The 20,102-nt window shown below is 50.2% G+C and overlaps 7 protein-coding genes across 7 annotated transcripts; 6 read left to right on the top strand and 1 right to left on the bottom strand.

Annotated features, from left to right (window-relative positions):
• Positions 1 to 1,357: 1,357 nt before the first annotated feature.
• Positions 1,358 to 3,379, top strand: PFICI_05535 (uncharacterized protein; the record flags this gene model as incomplete). The annotated part of the gene is made up of 3 exons (XM_007834116.1): positions 1,358 to 1,768; positions 1,895 to 2,093; positions 2,265 to 3,379. The coding sequence occupies 3 exons, from the start codon at positions 1,358 to 1,360 to the stop codon at positions 3,377 to 3,379; spliced, it is 1,725 nt and encodes a 574-aa protein (XP_007832307.1).
• A 1,382-nt stretch (positions 3,380 to 4,761) lies between these two features.
• Positions 4,762 to 6,082, top strand: PFICI_05536 (uncharacterized protein; the record flags this gene model as incomplete). The annotated part of the gene is made up of 3 exons (XM_007834117.1): positions 4,762 to 4,888; positions 4,955 to 5,820; positions 5,879 to 6,082. The coding sequence occupies 3 exons, from the start codon at positions 4,762 to 4,764 to the stop codon at positions 6,080 to 6,082; spliced, it is 1,197 nt and encodes a 398-aa protein (XP_007832308.1).
• Positions 6,083 to 6,543: 461 nt separating this feature from the next.
• On the bottom strand, positions 6,544 to 7,080 carry PFICI_05537 (uncharacterized protein; the record flags this gene model as incomplete). The annotated part of the gene is made up of 1 exon (XM_007834118.1): positions 6,544 to 7,080. One exon carries the CDS (start codon positions 7,078 to 7,080, stop codon positions 6,544 to 6,546), a length of 537 nt encoding a protein of 178 aa, XP_007832309.1.
• A 906-nt stretch (positions 7,081 to 7,986) lies between these two features.
• Positions 7,987 to 9,857, top strand: PFICI_05538 (uncharacterized protein; the record flags this gene model as incomplete). Its single annotated transcript, XM_007834119.1, has 3 exons — positions 7,987 to 8,158; positions 8,265 to 8,617; positions 8,676 to 9,857. The coding sequence occupies 3 exons, from the start codon at positions 7,987 to 7,989 to the stop codon at positions 9,855 to 9,857; spliced, it is 1,707 nt and encodes a 568-aa protein (XP_007832310.1).
• Positions 9,858 to 10,317: 460 nt separating this feature from the next.
• On the top strand, positions 10,318 to 11,246 carry PFICI_05539 (Eukaryotic translation initiation factor 3 subunit K; the record flags this gene model as incomplete). Its single annotated transcript, XM_007834120.1, has 2 exons — positions 10,318 to 10,481; positions 10,706 to 11,246. The coding sequence occupies 2 exons, from the start codon at positions 10,318 to 10,320 to the stop codon at positions 11,244 to 11,246; spliced, it is 705 nt and encodes a 234-aa protein (XP_007832311.1).
• A 1,767-nt stretch (positions 11,247 to 13,013) lies between these two features.
• PFICI_05540 (uncharacterized protein) lies at positions 13,014 to 14,363 on the top strand (the record flags this gene model as incomplete). The annotated part of the gene is made up of 3 exons (XM_007834121.1): positions 13,014 to 13,085; positions 13,160 to 14,121; positions 14,186 to 14,363. The coding sequence occupies 3 exons, from the start codon at positions 13,014 to 13,016 to the stop codon at positions 14,361 to 14,363; spliced, it is 1,212 nt and encodes a 403-aa protein (XP_007832312.1).
• A 2,223-nt stretch (positions 14,364 to 16,586) lies between these two features.
• PFICI_05541 (uncharacterized protein) lies at positions 16,587 to 19,943 on the top strand (the record flags this gene model as incomplete). The annotated part of the gene is made up of 9 exons (XM_007834122.1): positions 16,587 to 17,567; positions 17,619 to 17,633; positions 17,707 to 17,744; positions 17,924 to 17,981; positions 18,075 to 18,498; positions 18,593 to 19,111; positions 19,188 to 19,522; positions 19,583 to 19,735; positions 19,800 to 19,943. 9 exons carry the CDS (start codon positions 16,587 to 16,589, stop codon positions 19,941 to 19,943), a joined length of 2,667 nt encoding a protein of 888 aa, XP_007832313.1.
• Positions 19,944 to 20,102: the final 159 nt, after the last annotated feature.

The raw sequence follows: 20,102 nt of genomic DNA on the forward strand, positions 1-20,102 counted from the left end.
TGGGCCTGATGCAACGTCCTAGAGAGTCCGACTCTTAACTGCGAACAAGGTCCGTAGTTGGAAATCCGTACAGGCGGGCAATGTTTTCCGGTCTTAGTGGAGACCCTTGCTTCAGTCAGGACAAATATAATCAGCCCTCCATTCCCTAATACTATAATGTTGTAGAAACAAAGACCCAAAAAGAAAAACAAATCATGTCGTCTCCAGTTTCACTCACTGCGGTTCTAACCCTCAATCCAGGGGCCGAGCAAAAGGTGGGAGACCACAACCCTTGACGATATGCTTATCCACTGACGCGAGACTCTGTACATCTAGTTGACTGAGCTCTTCAGCAACTGTGCACAATATGCTAAAGAGAACGAGCCATTTGTTTGGGTCTACGAAGTGAGCACAGGTCGCACAGATCCAAAGGGAGATGTTACAGAGTTGGTGATTCGGGAGGTGTAAGTTTGCGGCCGCTCCCTGAACTCGCAGCGCTGATAATTGGAGCTCAACTGCAGCTACGAAAGCCAAGCCGCGATGGACAAGCACATTGCCTCGAAGCCTGTACAGGAACTTATCAAGGGGATCGAAGCGGGGTTAGTGAAGGATTCAAAAGTGGTCTTTACAGAGAAACACCCCGAAATTGGCTTTTCATCAAGACTATAGTAGACAGACAGTGCAAAATTGCGTTATGAGGAATGGAACATATTAAGACCAATTGGGGTAAAGGATGTTGATAATGCGCTATCTACGTATACATACAACAATCAAGCCAATCATCCATGGAATCTTGCTCTCAATGCAACGTCCGTTGATGTATACCCAAGTTTAGTCCGACACCTAAAGTATCAGGTCTCAAAATTGATACCTGTACTCGTGACAGCGCTTGGATAGCTCAAATGCAGTACTTATGGCAATATGTACATTTTGTAGTGTGTATAACCCAATCCGGAACTGCGGTACTTCAAAATATGAGACCACTGGTAGCTAGGCGCGTATCTGGCGCTATTGCATTGTATACATAGTGCTATCGTTAACCCCCGCGAGATCTCAAAATGCGCGCAGATCCGGACTCAGTTTCCGGAATCCCGCGGGGATTTTGACATAGGCAGCGGCCGGATCCCGAATAAATCTGAAATAGGCAGGCCGTCCAAGGTTCAGGGCCCAAAGGGTCCAGGCCAGAGGAAGTAAGCGCTAACGGGGGACCGACAGTTCCCATACCTTATCTGAGTCACCTTGCCTTGGGACTGATCTTCCTTCTGCAACATAACTCCCAAACAGCTCTCCCGCTTGCAAAGACGTGAGGTGCGTTCGATTGGGAGATCTTTTGGACTCGCTGTAAGTGAAGCCTTACCACACCGTATAATCGCAAGAAATGGGTTCATTAAACTTCGGGCAGGTCGCGGACAGCCGCTCAGAATCTGACAATGTCGCGCCTCTTCCACCCACCGACGTCCTACTGTGCGTCCGGACGGGCAAGATTCAACCGCTCGCCAACGTCAAGTACATGAGCGCCATTGACAAACAGCCGCACCAGGGCAAGATCCGTGTCACCGCGACGGGCCTTGTCGGGGATGAGGTCCAATATGAAGAACATGGCGGAACGGAAAAGGCTCTCCACATGTACTGTGCCTCCCACTACGCGGCGTGGAACCGGGAGCTACCCAACCGCGAGCATCTCTTCAAGATTGGCGGCTTTGGCGAAAACTTGTCAGTATATCGCCTCAACGAGGACAATGTCTGTGTGGGCGACATTTTTAAAGCTGGCCCCGAGGTCGTCCTTCAGGTCAGTATCTGGTGCTTCGTCTTACATGTAGATCTTTTAGTTCCCCTACATGTGGCATTTGACGCTCAACTTTGCTCTTACACAATCTGATACGGGAGCAATATCTAACCCCTATTTGTATAATAGGTCAGCGACGCCAGACAGCCATGCTTCAAGCTAAATTACCGCTTCGAGCACAAGAAGACCTCATTTCTTGCCCAGACTTCCGGCCGCACAGGATGGTACTATAGAGTCCTGAAGACGGGCTACATACAAGAGGGCGATGCCTTTGAGCTCATTGAGCGCGCCAATCCCACTTGGTCATTGTCGCGGCTCCAGAAGTATTGTAAGCAACCTCCTGTATCATTTCCTGCGTATTTCGGAGCACCCAACAAGCAAATGTGGTCTTTTTTCAATGCTTTGAGACAGCCACCTCGTGTCTAGAATGCTCAGCGCAGCTACTATCAAACTATATTCCCCCACAATAGAGGGAGATGCTAACTCTTGATTGTTGTAGTGTACCATGAGACTGACAATCTCGAAGTCATGGAGACAATTATCCGTCTTCCTGGCCTAGGTGATGAAATGGTCAATGTCTTTACCAATCGCATTAGCAAGGGCGCCGAAAATTTCGATGGTCGCCTGAAAGGTGATGACATTCCGGCAGATTGGCGAACGTATCAGCTGAAGGAAAAGGTTGATCTGACGCCACGCGTCAAGAAATTCATCTTCGAAGTCGACGACGGGTCTACTGCGGACGATGTCGAGAACACAAAGCTTGGCCGCTTTCCTCACGTCCGCCTGCATTTCGGCCCTGATCTGTCCTTCTCCAGGGCGTATTCTCTCGTCTCTGGCAACATGCAACGATTGGAATTGGGCATTGCCAAAGATGACAATAGCCGTGGCGGATCTGTATTCTTGCATGACAATCTGCATGTGGGTGATGCCCTGCGTATTGTCCAAGGTCGTGACATTGCCTCGTTGCAGACCAATTGTATCGACAATCTCAACAGCAAGAAGCACATCTACATCATCGGTGGCATAGGCGTCACAGCATTCCTACGTGACATCGCCAAACTCTCCCAGACCTCTGCGGACATTGAGGTCCATTATGCAGTGCGAAGCCGCAAGGAGGCTGCCTATCTGAACCTTCTGCCAGCAAAAAGTACCACGATATATGCCAGGGACGAGGGCAATCGGCTCAATGTCAAGAGCATTGTTCCCAGTCCCGAGCATGGCCAGTTTTCAGCCATGATATATTGTTGTGGTCCTACGTCTCTGTTGGATGAGTGCCAGAAGTTGACTAAGAAGCTGCGGTATCCAAGATCCCACGTTCACTTTGAGGCGTTTGGCGGAGCCACCACGGGAACTGGAAACCCATTCGAGGTTGAGATCAAATCAACTGGTAAAGTCCTTCAAGTGCCTCAAGAAAAGTCGCTTCTCCAGATTTTGAACGAAGCTGGCCTCGACGTTGAATGGTCCTGCACGGTCGGCACCTGTGGTACTTGCATGGTGGACTATTGCAAAGGCGATATCGAACATCGTGGAATGGTCTTGGACGATGAGGAAAAGCAGAAGAAAATGCTGGCGTGTGTGAGCCGAGGCAAGGGAAGAGTTGTCATAGATTGCTAGGTTTACCTGCCTAACCCAGTGAAGTAGCAGAGGATACTAGTTTCAGAACAATCAAAATCAGTCTTGTTCTAGTCTGATGTTTGCGGTACGTCCAGAGGGATTCCAACGATGCAACGCGAGTGAAAAGTTTCGGGATGATGCGATTTGTTGGTCATAGGTCAACACAAGACGGGGTAGTTTCACATCAAAATCGCTGCTCAGCTGACTTGATTATGTCATGCAAAGGGTGAGAAGATCGCCAAGACCTGCCTTCAGTAGTAGCCATCATCATATATTTGCTGGTAACGAGGAACCGTAAGAAGTGACAAGTTACGGTAACCCGCCTGTGCGCCCGCAATGAAAACTGCCGATGTCGTGTTATATCATTGCTTGCGACATGCGATGCAGAAGCGGTGAAGGGGCTATGCAAACCTAACAACAGACCCAGGTAGGTAGGTAGGTAGGTTACATGGTCACAATTGCAATCTCATCATGTCCCGAATCCTCCAACATACGAGAGGGACTGACTTATTACCCCTGCGTCCAGAAAGGTAAATCAATGTTATGCTTCTCGGCGCCACAGCATTGCAAACGACGTCACGGTGTCGACTACGAGTCAAGGGATTCTACTTGAGGGTTGTCTTCATTGGCCGTATAGGGGGGTTCAATCCGGTCCCTCCCCCGCGTTTCTCACCCTGCCACAGCGCCGAGAACGTGACGCTGCTCGCAGGCGGCCGTAGCTGCTGAGCCAATGAGCATGGTCGCTGCCCCCCCCCTCCACTGCGAGAAAAAAAAAAGAGCCCCTCCCCCGCGATCGATCTGCCTACAAAGGGTCCCTCTGCACATCGACGTCGTTCCGCAGCTGCTGGCTTCCGGGGTCTATTTGTCTCTGGCTAAGGGTAGTGACGATCTTATTTGTTGTTGCATTGGTAATTCGAAAGCAGCAGCATTCTATTGTGATCATACGATCCCTGTGTCTTTCTTTTACAGTCGGCTACGAAAGGGGTTGGCGCTTACCGCTGTCTCTCATTTGCTAGGTTGAGTAAGTGTTTCCCTTTTCTCTCTTTTCTTTTTTGCCCCCTCCTCTATATATATATATATGGTCTCTGCCGCTCTTCCCTAGTCCCGTGAGTACTTCATTGCTTCTCGTATTACCTCTACGTTCCTCTCTTCAGCTCGCGTTGCTTGGTATTGCTTCCAGTCAACATTGTAGTACAGGCGCAATCCCAATCTCGGGCTTTCCATACTGTTTGCTTGTTAGAAGTCTGTCGCAGGCATCCTCCATAGCAACTTGGGCAGATTATACATGATTCCATCTTACTAGGCTTAAGCCAGATCATCTTGACTATTGCGACAGCCGTGGATACCGTGACCGCTGTTTCGAAAACTTATCTACATCAATCATGGAGGTCACTCAGCTCATCATCCCCACCAGTCCAGGTTCTCGCGGTTTATCGACAACAACCACTCTGCACAGAATGAGTGATCCAAAGGAGCGGTTCTACCGCCACTTTCAGACAGAGATTACATGTGAGGTCCTTTCCCTTTGGCTTGGATTCATAACAAAACAATGCTAAGTGCGCACAATAACCGCAGCAATCCAAGACCAGATTGAAGATCTCGCCCTGTTATCACCAATTAACGGGGAGCGACAAGATTGCATTGACACTATTCTTGCCGGCATCTCGAGATTATCAAATGAGGTAGCTGACGCACGCGATTTTGTACCAGCCTATGATCAGCGAGCGTACAGCTTGGCACTCAAGGGCCTTACTGAAAAATTAAACGAGGCCACGGGCAAGTTTGCGCGCAAGTCCCGATTTCAATTCAAGCCAAAGTCTGGCGGACATCAGCCGGTGGACGGCGCTACGAAAGAAGCCAGGCCGCGACAAGACTCTAGACACCTTGTTCATGCAGGTTTCACTGGTCGAGATGCTACCATTTTGGAATCAAGCACATCTGCAATCAAGGATGACGAGGAGTCGGACGCGGTCGGCAACCTGCCTACGTTTGGCGGCAAGAATTACAATGAGGAGATATCGAGACCTGTGCTAGGGAATAACATTCGCAAGCCGTCCTTCTCTAGTGCAAAGACGATTTCCATATACTCGCAAACAGGCCTACACATCATGCTACCGTCCTCGGCATCGCGAGCCACGTCCTCGGGCTCACTCACGGATCTAGATCGATGTATCGTCGACATGACTATCCCCACCGCTGCCAGCAGTGGTACTCCGTTTGCCGGCCTTACAATCAAGAACATCAAGCAGAGCTTACTCATCTGCGGTACAGTAGCTGGACCCGCCCACATCACTGGAATCAAGAACAGCGTTATTGTCGTGGCGGCACGACAGGTACGGATTCACGAGTGCAATAACGTGAGCTTTTATCTACGATGTGGAAGTCACCCAATAATTGAGGACTGCTCGGATGTTCGATTTGCGCCACTGCCTGATGTCTATGTGAGTATTTGCTTGGTTGCCTTAGAATATGGTACATACAGAGCTAATACCTCCACAGGCCGAGAGCGCTGAAAACTCCGGACAGGATCAGTGGGATCAGGTCGACGACTTCAAGTGGCTCAAGAACGAGCCATCACCAAACTGGAGCATCATTGCCGAAGACAAGAGGCTGCCTGCCAACGTCTGGGCAAAGGACGTCCTAAGCAACCCGAGTCTGAGTACCGACGATATCCTTCGCAAATTTGGCGTTCCGGGACTATGAGGTCTGATTTGTACTATACTTTTTACAACTCCTTGCACCTGGACTGGAGGGTTTCCCTAACTGACATTCATGTTTTAAGGTTGAGGCGGGGCACGGCGTCTAGGTTCAAATTGCATGCAGGTCCCAAAAATAAACATAATCCGCTTATCGTTCATAATTCAACTGTATTCTCAGCATAATAAAATGTCCCTTGAGACTTGTTGTAATCAATCTGTTCTTGTGCCAGTATAGGAATATTGGCTTTTCAAGCCCATTACCCACGCGCCATACGCCTTGCTGAGTCGAAAGAATTGGCCCCCTTACGCTGTTATTGTCAACTCCTCTGTAGTACAATAGAATCTATCCTGATTCTTTATCGTATCCCTCCTTTATCAGAACGCCATTAAAGTCTGACCCGTCTTGCCGGTTCATCTAGACGGTGGAGGGGTCATTCCTCCGGGTCCCTGGCGGACAGAGGCCCACTACTCCTCCATCCGATCCGTGGTCGCGAATGCGTTCCCCTTCTCCCGCAGTGCGGCGAGCTGTTCATGCTGTCGCCTGATGCGGTCCTCCAATTGACGAATCTCGGCCTCCTGCTGCGCAACGCTCTTGTCCATGTCGGGCAGCGCCAGGACCACGGCCTTGGCCTCTTGCAGCTTGAGGCGCAAGTGATCGGTGCTGGCGGGGAAGTCGCGTAGGGATATGTCGCCGACGGCGGTGCTGTTGCTGCTGCTGCCTTGGGACTGTGTCGCTGCTGCTGCTGCGGCCGCCGCTGCTGCCGAAGATGATGACGGCGGCGGCGGCGGCAAGGGCTGGGATTGCGACTGCGATTGGCTCCCGGACGGTTGCTGTGATGGGGTGGGAGCGGCGGGTGTCTGGCCCGTGGTCGAGGTGCCGGGCAGGGTGACGGGGGCGCGCAGTCGGGCGAGGAGGGAGGACAGCTCCGTCATGATGTCGAGCTGATCGGGCGACAGCCCGGGCGGGAGCGCGAGGGGGGTGGTGGGTTCTTGGTCGGCCATCTTGGCTTTCCGATTGCGCTTGAAGAGGTGTCTCGCGGGCTGGCGATCAACTACCACCTCTCTTTTTTATGGCGTCAATGATGATTGCGGTACGTATATCCTTGGTTTCGCGCGGCGGAGAAGGAAAATAGCAAAATTTGATTTGTGACGATAGTATCTTGACTTTTTTTTTCTCATTCAAAACCCCCTAGGAGGCATCATGCAAAGTGCAATGGTGACCGCAAGTCTCGAGTGTTGTTTTTGTTGTTGGTTCGACAAGTTGCGCTTGCTTTGAACGATTGAAGTTCAGCCTTGCATATGCAGTCGCAAATCTACGTACGATTCATACAGGGGTCAGGTCGAGGTCCCTGAGGAGGGGTCGTTTTTTCGGAAACCGACCGGTAAAGCCCCGAGAGACTTGCCTGTTTAGAGTAGTAAATGTATCAATGTAGAAACGCACGAGCAAGAGCTCATTCGATTACAGACGTCGGAGTACGACAATCATTAGGATTTTGATAATGATTCTGGTGAGTATTATTGCTAAACAGAAAGTCGAGAATATGTCAAGTGTACTTTGTCTATGTTTTCTGCCTAGAGATACAAGATATTGAATATGATCTGAAACCCCGAGGGGCTAAACTTGATCAGACAATTAACTGCAACTGCATGAGATTCTGGACCTGACGTCAAACCCAATACCGCCGCCGTAACCCCACCAACCCACCATTAGTCGTTCTTGGGAAGTTTTGCTACCATCCCATCTGCTCAACCAAAGGCTCCTCCAGACCAGACTGTCGACTCCCTCCTCATAAAAATCACGCATTATTATTGAGACAAATACCGTCTCCTCTCTTTTAGCGAATCCCATCACGCAATTTGTCATAGTCACCTTGAAATATCACCCATAGAATCACCAAAGTTGCCAAAATGCCCAAGCAAACAGATCAAAAAGCATGTCTGAGTACGTTGTCTATCCCTCCTCAGTCTGCCCCTCCATCTTCCCCGGACACTCCCGGCCCAGAGCCTCCCGCAAAAGACGCCGTCCTGGGTACCACGGACCGCGCTATAGCCGCAGGCGATGGCGGCAGTGGACATCAGGGTACCCAGCGAGCGCAGGAACGTCCCGAATACCTTGTCGCTTTTGCATACGTCTTGATCTACATGGAAGTGGGGTGGTTGATACTGATGCTGCTGCGCATGTATAGTCGTTATTGATGGCTGGGGTATTCCCTCCAAGGACTCACCCGCCAACGGCGATGCCATCACCAATGCAAAGACCCCTGTAATGGATGAGCTCTACAAGAGCGCCACCGGATTCACCGAGCTCGAGGCCTCGTCGTTAGCCGTCGGTCTGCCGGAAGGCCTGATGGGCAACTCGGAAGTCGGACACTTGAATATTGGCGCTGGCCGTGTGGTATGGCAGGATGTTGTCCGCATCGACCAGACAATCAAGAAGGGCGAGCTGGCACAGAACGAGGTGATCAAGAAGACCATTGAGGCTGCCAAGAACGGAAACGGTAGACTGCACCTTTGCGGTCTTGTTTCTCACGGTGGTGTGGTATGTTACGCTGTAAAATCATCAAGTCGCATGTCACAGAAGCTGATCAAAGAACCAGCACTCCAAGCAGGAGCATCTGTACGCTCTGCTGAAGGCCGCCAAGGAGGCCGGCATCCCCAAGGTGTACATTCATTTCTTTGGTGACGGACGTGACACCGACCCCAAGTCCGGTGCCGGCTACATGGAGGAGCTCGTCGCCAAGACCAAGGAGATTGGTATTGGTGAGATTGCTACAGTCGTTGGACGTTACTACGCCATGGACCGCGACAAGAGATGGGAGAGAGTCGAGCTGGCGCTCAAGGGTATGGTTTTGGGAGAGGGCGAGGAGAGCACCGACCCCGTTCAGACCGTCAAGCAGCGATACGAGACTGGTGAGAACGACGAGTTCCTCAAGCCCATCATCGTTGGTGGTAAGGAGGCTCGTATCCAGGACGGCGATGAGGTCTTCTTCTTCAACTACCGATCCGACCGTGTCCGCCAGATTACCCAACTTCTGGGTGATGTTGACCGTTCGCCCAGACCTGACTTCCCTTACCCCAAGGCGCATCTGGTCACCATGACCCAATACAAGCTCGACTACCCCTTTGAGATTGCTTTCAAGCCTCAGCACATGGGCAACGTCCTCGCCGAGTGGCTCGGCAAGCAGGACGTCGAGCAGGTTCACATTGCTGAGACCGAAAAGTACGCTCACGTTACCTTCTTCTTCAACGGTGGTGTCGAGAAGGCCTTTGCGCTCGAGACTCGTGACGAGTCGCAGGATCTTGTGCCCTCCAACAAGAGCGTGGCTACCTACGACAAGGCTCCCGAAATGAGTGCTGCTGGCGTTGGCAAGCAAGTCGTCAAGCGCCTTGCAGAGCAAAAGTTCCCCTTTGTCATGAACAACTTTGCTCCTCCGGACATGGTTGGTCACACTGGTGTGTATGAGGCTGCTGTCGTTGGTGTTGAGGCCACCGACAAGGCCATTGGTGAGATTCTCGAGGGCTGCAAGAAGGAGGGTTATATTCTGTTCATCACCGCCGACCACGGCAATGCTGAGGAGATGAAGTTCCCCGACGGCAAGCCCAAGACGTCTCACACCACTAACAAGGTCCCCTTGATCATGGCCAACGCGCCTGAAGGCTGGAGCCTGAAGAAGGGTGACGAGGGCGTCCTCGGAGATGTCGCTCCCACAGTTTTGGCTGCCATGGGTCTGCCTCAACCCGAGGAGATGACTGGCCAGAGCCTGCTTGTCAAGGCATAATTTTATGATGATTCGACATCTACGCTGTCTTCAGAGGGAAACAGGACCAACGAAGAATTGGCGTCATCCTTTGGAGGCACACCTAGAATAACGAGTACATGTCCCCCTTAGAGCAGAATTATCGTAATACTACGTATAGACCAAGAACAAACAAATCCTCGGAGAATGCATTGGCTTGGGTGTGGAGCGTATCTGTTACAGACATATCGCAGTTCCTTGGCCGCCATGAAAGCCATTTGGTCGACCGATAAGCATTTATCCGGATAAAATATTCAACCGGGTGACATCAGTTCGTCAAAGCCCAAGTCTGATTCGGGCTTAGCGCGGCGACAGCCCACACGCCTCACAATCACAATTCGAAATCTCTCCAACTTCGTGCAGCCCCGCCATAGTAGAAGCCAGCAGTTTGAGCCTGCCTATCCACCAATCTTCACGACAACTCCCTCTCAGACTGCTCAAGATGGACGGCGAAGACCCCAAGGAGAGACCCTCCGAGATCTCGACCATTATCTCTGGTCTGGAGCGATACAACCCCGAGGCTGTTCCCTTCCTCGAGAACTACCTGAAGGAGCAGTGCGAGAACAAGTTCATCGACGGCAATGCCAACCGGACTCTGTTGAAGCTGTGAGTGTTTGCGCTGTTTTGGTTCTCCCCCACTCCGATATCTCTCAAGTCTTCTTGGTATGATGAACAATTACAAAGCGTTTCCTATTACCTGACGGGCCGGGGCCGTCATGCGCCGGCCTGTTGAAGTCAACTTTAGCATATCTGACCTACCATTCTTACATCTATGTTATCATGTGCTGGCTGGTGCTTGCCGTGTCGAATATGGCTGACCAGTCCCTTAGGTACCAGCTCAACCCCGACCGCATCAAGGACGATGTCGTCACCAACATCCTGGCCAAGTCCTTGACCAACTTCCCGTCTCCCCAGTTCTCGCTTGCCCTGCACATCATTCCTCCCTCGATACTTGCGCCCAACTCGCGTGCCGATCTGTCCGAGGCTATTGGCCACCTCCGTGAGCTCAACAACCAGCTCGAGGGAGCCCAGTACGCCCGCTTCTGGGACACCATTGACAGCGACGATCTCTATGCCGACCTGATTGCCGATGTTACGGGCTTTGAGGAGCTCATCCGTATCAGAATCGCAACTCTGGTCAGCCATGCCTACCGGGAGATTGACCTGAACGTCCTTTCCAGCTGGTTGGGACTGAACGACGCCAAGGCCAAGACCTTCATCACCGAGACCGCCGGCTGGAAGGTCGAGGGCGAGCTGGTCAAGATTCCCCGTAACGCCGAGAACGAGGCCAAGAAGACCGAGGTGCGCGAGGATGTCAACGTCGACATGTTCTCTAGGGTCGTTCGCAGAGCCTGGGAGGAGACAGCTTAATGGATTGTTGTGACGAGCGAAAAATGAATAATGGCACTAGACATCAAGCTACGTGTTACACGTAGGCGCAAATGCCTTTGCATTTATGTGAGCGGCTGCATTTGGGAAAACCACAATGGCGTTCAAGGGGTATAGTCGTTATGGTTATAAACAAGCATCATTCCCATCCCTTCGCCCAAACTCCTCTTCCGACCGAGAACGATACTTGGTTGGTGTACTGGACTGGGATCTCCACGGCGTCAGCCATGAATGTTCGGCATATACCTGAGTGACAACTGTCGAAACAATTCACAATGTATTCGCAGTGGCCCAAAACAACCAGATAGCGGGCAGGACGATGGTTACGGGCGGTGGCAGCACCGGCGGCATCAGTCGCTTCCAATCAGCATTGTTTAGGTAGTGCCATCCAACTCCCCAGATGCTAGAATACCCCTAGAATAAAAAAAAGAAATTTAATATGAGATCCCAGATCAGACCAATCACTCAGTCAGCATTGGGGTCGTGCATTGACATGTTTGGTCAAATAGGCTTTCTGCTTGGGTTATCGGCGATCGATCAAGAACTGGAATAGCTCCCGACTTTTAGGGACACCCGATTCTAGGAATAGGAACATGTGCGAATCAGGCAGTACTTTGTCCAACGTTTCTCGGGCTGCTAACCGATGCTCAGAGTCTGTGGGCAAAGAGGCGCGTTTGCCAGCTGCACTCAGCTGCGGGTAATGGCAAAAGATGTACGACTCTCCAACAGATGCCCTTAATGCCCCGCGACTCGTGTCTGCCATCTAGCGTTTTGTGGTTTTCTTACTAATTTTCATGAAAATTTGCAAGCCTGGCGGTGTCTCTTGTTGTCCCTCCCCCTCTGCAAGCAGCTGACTTGACCTGACCGACCATGAACGTTGGCGGTGTTAAGAAAGGAAAAAAAAAAAAGCCTCCCCCTCTTTGCACCACGGCATCTCCCCCGCTGCAACTTTGGCGAGATCCACAAGTTCTAGCACCTCTATTCAAGTACCTACGTACCCATGTACCCAGTACCACTACATAGCAGCTCAGTCAGGGGTTCAAGAAATTTCAAAATCCTCAACAACTATGAAAACCATCCACTTTCTCCAGACTCGGCAATGACAAGATGATCCGCATCCGGGATCTTCCAAACCGTTGAGAATTCTTTGTCGAATCGCACACGAGTTTTTTCCATGTGATTATTGCAATTGCCAAGCACGATATGGTCGAGTCGTGATTCGCCCGACGCACTACAGATCATAGGCTGACTGGCTGACTCGACACTATGTGTGTTAACCACAAGTATGATCGGAATAATGTCAATTAGTGTGGTCAATTGTACGCGTATGTGGGCAAGTAGGAGCACTGGACACGCCGCCACTTGTGATCTCCTGCCGCGAGGCGGTCGCGGCTATTCTCTAACACGATGGCCGCCCGCAGTGGCAACGTGATAAGCGACACAGTTTTCTTCCAGAACACGCCAGGATCCCAACAGGCGGTCGGACCGTGAACGTAGCGCCTCAAGAACCGGGGGCCATGAGTCTCGACTTGGGTAAACCCCTGAGTAATTGTGGATATGGGGGACCCTGAAAATCTACTACTATCTACCTTGTAGTTAGACCCTAAACGTGGAGGGCAGATCTCAAGCGGTGCGTGCAAGCGGTGCTAATAAAACTCGCTGTCGTGCTCCTTGTTTCTGGCAGGGGAATTTCCTTCGTATGTCCTCCGAGGTCTGACGAGCAAACGCCAGACTCAATATTCAGACACAATGGCCCCAATGGCTTCCAGCACAGCAGTTGAGACTGAGACCCTTACCGTCAAGGCAAGAGGTGCCCAGCAGGTGAGTTGTTGTCCCTTTATGAGCCCCCAGATTCACTCATGAATCAAAAGGGAAAAATAGCTAATTTGAACAAGTCCATCGAGCCTGTGTATCCAGATGTGAACACCATCCGAAAAGCCATTCCTGCCTACTGTTTCCAGCCCTCAGTTGTACGATCTCTCGGCTACGTTGCCAGAGATCTTACTCTTGCCGCTGGCTTGGGCTACGCTGCCATCACTTACATTCCACAAATCGAGAACTTCTACGCTCGTGCTGCCGCTTGGGCAGCATATGGTTTCGCCCAGGGTCTTGTCGGTACTGGTATCTGGATCTTGGCTCACGAGTGCGGCCATGGCGCCTTCTCCCTCCACCGCCGCCTGAACAGCTTTGTTGGCTGGGTCCTTCACTCGCTGCTTATGGTTCCCTTCTTCAGCTGGAAGTTCAGCCATGCTCGTCACCACATGTACACCGGCCACATGGAGAAGGACATGGCCTTTGTCCCCGCAACCAAGGAGAACTACGAGCGCAAGATGGCTTCTCTGAGCTGGCTTGGACGCCTGGGGATTGATGCCGAGATGTTTGACGAGACGCCCATTGTTACCCTGGCTAAGCTCATGGCCCACCAGCTGTTCGCCTGGCAGGGCTACTTGCTCTTCAACATCTCGGCCGGCCCCCAGAGCTTGCAGCGCAAGAACAGCTGGTGGCGTCTCAGCCACTTTGAGCCCACTTCGGGTGTCTTCCGCCCGCAAGAGGCTCTGTACATTTTCTTCTCCGACGTCGGTCTGGCCCTTGTTGGCTACGCCGTCTACGTTCTCGGCCAGCACGTTGGTGCCATGAACGCCTTCCTGCTCTACGGCGTCCCCTACTTCTGGGTCCACCACTGGCTCATTGCCATCACCTACCTCCACCACAACCACGAGGACGTCAAACACTTTGACGCCGAGGGCTGGACTTTTGTCAAGGGCGCCCTGGCCACCATTGACCGCGACATGGGCTGGATCGACCGCCACCTGTTCCACGGCATCATTGGAACCCACGTTGTCCACCACTTGTTCTCGTGAGTTGAAATTCTAGAATCTCTGTCTCGTCTGAGTCAGAATCGCTAACTGATATCGTTGCAGTCGCATTCCCTTCTACTACGCCGAGGACGCCACCGAGGCCATCAAGCCCATGCTGGGCGACCTGTATCACAAGGACGAGCGCTCCTTTTACGGTCAGCTTTGGTCCGTCTTCAGCAACTGCAAGTACGTTGAGAAGGAGCCCAAGATGCCTGGTGTCATGAGATGGCACAAGAACTAAGGGAGAGAAAAGCATTCTACACTTTTCTCCCCTTTGTTTTGCGGATATAGATTTATGTGACTTGGGGTCTCATCGGAAGAACAAGATCGTTCCTGCATTATAGAGTTGTTTCTTTTGAGAACAAGAGGCTTTCGAAGCGGGTCTTTGGCGGCTCATGGCAATTGCGCATACTAGAGGAAAGGACGAAAAGAAAAGAAAGACATGACAAAAAAGAAGACATTGTCGCATAGACTAGACGCTAGACTAGACTGGATACCCATCTTGAGCTAGACAAGAGGATCAGACGATAGATATGATGCCAAAAATCACGTTTACTTCAAGCCAGGACTTGTATATGAGCTTCGAATGCTGACTCAGAGAAATCGGGCTACGCCTACGCTTCATCAACCCATCTCTGTTTGAAACAGCTCCAACTGTTTGAGCCGGTGGCAAAAGACAATTAGTTGTTGCATCTGTGAGAAACGGTACCAGTGCAGACATAACTCTGGTCGGGCGTGTTACTATCATGTGATAAGGCGCTTAATTAACCATACAGCGAGAGCTTCGGAAATAATAGCTGATCTGGACCTTGGGAGGCTGTCACGCAGACCTATGCGTTTGACCACAGACATCTGTTGCATAAATCTCACCAAGCGGCGTGTGGGTTTAGTCAAGCTTGTTTAGATCTCCAATGCAGTCTGATATGAAACCAAGTACAAATCGAACACTGTTTGTTCCCATCGGACGGCATTGTTCACATTCATGCCTTTAATGAATATATTCTTAGTAAATTGTGATAGTACCGTTATTCATTTCAGGATGTGTCGGCCCTTAAGTCACACGATATAATGCCCCAATACTATGACTTGCCATTTGACCCATAGAAATGTCCCTGCGCCTGTATTCGGTTGTTCTTTGTCCTTGCGATTTGAAACTAACATCTAGCACTCAGTTCGGATGAGATGATAATACGCGAATGGTTAGTTCCACCAGGAATGTCCCTATGGCTGAAATAATCACAAATGTAGTGGCAGTCCATCCGAATGCCATAATTGCGCTTCCGGTATGGGTGATTGTCAAGCCATAAGTCAAATGTCGTGTCATGGTCGATGCGGTGCTTGCTCCTACATGTTGCCAGAATGCCGAGACACAACCAAAGGCAGATGCCAGTCCAAGCAACACCAATACGGTCATTGCAATTGGTCGGCTTGGAAGGGGCATTGTTTCCACGACTGAACCATCATCACTTCCCTGTTCTTCGTGCCACCCGGGGAATTTTGACAGGAGAAGAGTGGCGAAACAGATTAACGCAATAGTAACGATACTGAGGTCAGATCAGCACCGTAATTTGGATTTAAACTTACGTGAGCTTCACAAGAGAGTGACAGAGGAATATAGATACATACATCAGTGGATAGAAGAAAACCTCCGACATTATGGACTGTGCCAATTGTAACAGAACCAAAGGATCGCCACTTGATGACGATTCCATTACTGCGGTTAACTCATCTTGATTTCGGCTGCAGGCCTCAACGCCATTGCTGAGGCTAACACACATGAAGAGGTATCCAATTCGTATCTCGCGCAAAGTGTTGTTGCTCACTACTGGCTGACTGGCAAGACTGTGAGGCAGTCTAGTGTCGACTACCAACGACCCGATGGTTGCATTAGGTGCGGTGGTATTATAAGAAATCGACAACAGATAAACATTCTTGAGGCCGTTTTTCGAAGTGCAACCTGCTAGAGGGAGAGCTGAAACTGACATCTTAGCACAAGATCCTTTGATATAGGCTGTTATACTGCTTACTGACCCCAGAACAATATTGAGATGACATTCATGATCATTAGGACATGGTGGTATCTCAGAGATGGTATATACCGATACCGGTCAACCTGAGAAGACTCAGAAGACATCTTCAAATTGAACAATGTCTCGACAGGTAAAAATTCAAATTTGAGCCAATACTTGATCAAAGAAAGTGGACAGGCAAATGGATTGGGCTCGATGGATGTGGGGCACCCAGAGGTAAACAACGATCGGCGGAGGGTGTGTGACACGCAAATATGCAGGTATTGTGCGAATTTTGCCTGGGCTTTCAGCCCGTGTCACCCATGAATCATGATTGGACCAAAGTAGACGCGCATTAAATGAAGTCTCGACAAAACATCAACAAGATAATCTTACGAAGTTTGCAACCGCATCTTTTGCACATAAGCCTTGGAGACTTGCGGGACATTTTCAGAATGATCACGCCGGCAGATGTCTCCGCGACAAGCTCTCTCGACCGGGAAACCATTTCAGGTTCTTCGGATCGGGTCGGAGCCTCTCCTATGCAGAATGACCAAAGCACCTCAATTGCAGATAGTCACGGTGTCACTAATGCATATTCGCCTGAGGACCGTCAAGTCAGTCCAGTTCAAAATTCAGCCCAAGATCCAGCCCAAGATGTTGCCACAGGATCGGCCACGATCAATAGCTCGGCTTTCTCCTTGCACCAAGCAATAAAGAACCATGATATGGAGTCTCTGAATCGCCTCTTGAATCAGGGGGTTGATGTAAACAGCACTAACGGAGACTATGAGCGGCCGCTTTACTACGCCTGTGAAGTTGGCCTTCAAGAGGCTGTTGAGCCCCTTTTAGAAGCCGGCGCGGACGCAGAAGCCAGGTCGATCAACTATGTTTCGTCACCACACCCGACCGCCCTGTTTCTGACTGTCGAAAAGTCTTGGATTCAGCTGACGGAACTGCTTTTGAAAAGTGGCGCTGATATCAATGCTACAAACCTAAAGCACTCGACAGTGCTTTCTATGGCGATTCACAAGCGAGATGTGAACATGATTCGCCTACTGCTTCGTTATGGTGCGGACAAGAATCTACAGAACCTGGATGGCGAGACTTCAATTGACCTTGCCCGAGGCTCGCAAGACATCTCATCACTGTTTGAAAGGTCACAAGGCCCTCCAACGACGACAGCCGAACTGCAAGAGGCTTGTCGTGTGCCAATACACAGGGTTCGACCTCCCACATACAATCGCGATAAAATGATCGCATGCCATAACTTTCAGGCCGCACTCGTTGAATTCCATGTGGACAAATTTGAAGAGCGCAAGACGGAGATCATGAGTGTCTATGAACTTCTGTATGGCCATAAACCTTCAGCAAAGCCATCAGAGGAGGGAACAAACCACCGTGTATTTCGATGGTACCATTTGCCAGCAAACAATGTAAGTAATCCCTCCCTCTAAATAAATGAATCGAAGCTAATAGCTGTGGAGATGGAATGGGTGGAGGTGAGGGTCCGATCAGTTGCTTGCAGGCTGCCCAAAAGTACTTCGCACTTCATGTTTTATTGATCACTAACAGGCGACAGGACTTGGTGGCACGACTGGTGTTCGAATCGAGTGAGCCACCTCGGAATATATCACGCAAATTTATGTCAGTTTCTGGCATAAATGGAAGTCATGATAGAAGAGATGCCACCGCCGATAAGTTCTTGTCATTCATGAGACCTACCTGTCGTTCTATCCCGGTACGTATGCAGCAATCTTGAGCTCACTCTGGGATTTCTGGACCAACATAGGTCTTTGCAGATTAGCCTGACCGGTGATGAGAAGGTCTCGAAACAGATTGTAGCATTTGTACGTTCAGGGAACACCCCCCCCCCCCTCCCCCTCCCTCTCCTCCTCCCCTTTTTCTTCTTATGTTCTCTGAGGCGAGCTCACGTTGGTCAGGCCCCTTACCTGCACTTTGAAGATCAACCAAAATTTGCAGCCAGAACTGATGAGCTGCGCGGCATTCTCAGCTCGTTGGCAGAAGTGAAGACAAGAATGGTGCATCCAAGCAGGAGAAGAGATTACAATTCCAGCAGGCCTTATGAGAGACTCGACCCAGACGATCCATCTAATTGGAGGGCCGCTGAGTCCTTGCATATTCATCTGCTCAAAGGATACTTGACACCTGAAATGAAAAATGATGTACCTCGGCTACATATACGACGTACTCTGGATCAGTATCTTTACACTCATTTAGACACACAAGAGCGCGACAAAGATCAAGTGGTTTCCAGATGGATGGCCAGATCAAATAACCCATCTATCTCGAAGGTTCCAAAGATGTTCATGGTAGACCAACTGTGGCTCTGGATCATCAATGAAGGTGATTTCCCGCAATCTTCCCAGCAAATCTCACGCGATCCCTTGCCTGCTTAGACTCATCTTGATCTGTTGGTACTTATGTAACTGACTCTAAGAAGATACCGTGATAACATGCGCCTCCGAAGATATGAACAGCCTCTCAGCTCCCCTGGCGCCAATAGAACCCGCCCGAAGTCCGCTTGTAAACAATGAGCGTAACCATGCTTCAGAATCATTACAAAGAGCACAAGAGACTGCTGTTCCTAGCATTCTAACAATGATTAGAAACCGAACAAGGGATCAGAGAGGACGAGAGTTGACCCGTACGGCCCCTGAGTTCTTGCCAGCATCTCCGGGTCCTTCCATAAATCACCTGTCATCCGTTGAAGATGTGTCAGGACCGAGAGCAGAAGTCAAAAACAGCGAAAGCCCCGTCATTACCGGCCATACCCCTCTAGATGTACGGCAGAAAATTTTGAGGTATCTTGAAAAAGTCGACAGGGCACCCATAGAGACTCCCTATCAGCTGGCTAGCATAATCACACGACTCTCCATGAGTGTATTTGACCACCATGAAGTACCAGCAGAATTCCAATTCTTTGACTTCTTTGAACAATCAATTGGAGTAGTTGTAAGTCATCTCTGTTCAGCAGACTACAAACGCGATATTTCTTGCTGATCAACGATCGCGGCAATAGTCGAATTCTACAGCACATCTGCTCCGACTCTTCAAGGATCGGGCTACTAACGACAAAGGTGATAACTTACAGGGCCACATAGACATTCAAGAGGAGGCCAATCTCCTTGTTGAGATAGAGGACATACATGATGAGTTGATGATTCTTGAAAAAATACTCGAGGATCAAAAGTCTTTCATGCAAGATTTTGGGATGACTTTGACGGATGCAACTACCAGCGATGATGGCAACGACCATATAAGCAATAGCCTTCCCGTCGAAGACCATTTTATCATCGAAAATCATGTTCAAAGAGTTGATTCAATGCTGAAGAGCACCGAAAAGACCAAGAACACGGCAAGTCGCCTCGTGATCAGAGCGTGCGGTTTGAATTGAGTCTTATCGAATCATTTGCTAATCGGTTGATAGCTTTTGTCCTTGCTGGACTTGAAACAAAAGCAAGCCAGCATATTCCAGGCCATGGCTTCCGTCGAGTATTCCCGACAGCAGGCCAACCAGGCCAGAGAAACGGCAATACAGGGGCGAACGCTCATGCTCTTCACGGTCGTAACAATCTTATTCGTGGGTCCCATAATCATTAGTTGGGTATGTCAATATGGATACTAATGGTAGCCCGTGTACTTAGCTCCCCCTCTCGTTCATGTCGGCCTTTTTCGCCATTGAGATTGATGTATTTCCCGTCAACGATAACGGAAAGCTTCAGCTAGACTATATTCTCAAATACATGGGTAAGTGGTGGTCAGTTACGCCATTGTGTTGCCATAACTGATAAAAATGACGATTGCTAGTGGGAATATCTGCCGGCCTTTCTATCCCATTCATCTTCGTCGCCTTCAACCAGGATCAGTTCGGTTATTGGATGAACAAGGTGCGCTCGTGGATGCGGACATGGATGCGTGAGAACTCCTCCATCATGATGACGATTGGG

Source organism: Pestalotiopsis fici, assembly GCF_000516985.1.
Source record: "Pestalotiopsis fici W106-1 unplaced genomic scaffold PFICI_Scf_3, whole genome shotgun sequence".
In the NCBI taxonomy this organism is placed as follows: Eukaryota; Fungi; Ascomycota; class Sordariomycetes; order Amphisphaeriales; family Sporocadaceae; genus Pestalotiopsis; species Pestalotiopsis fici.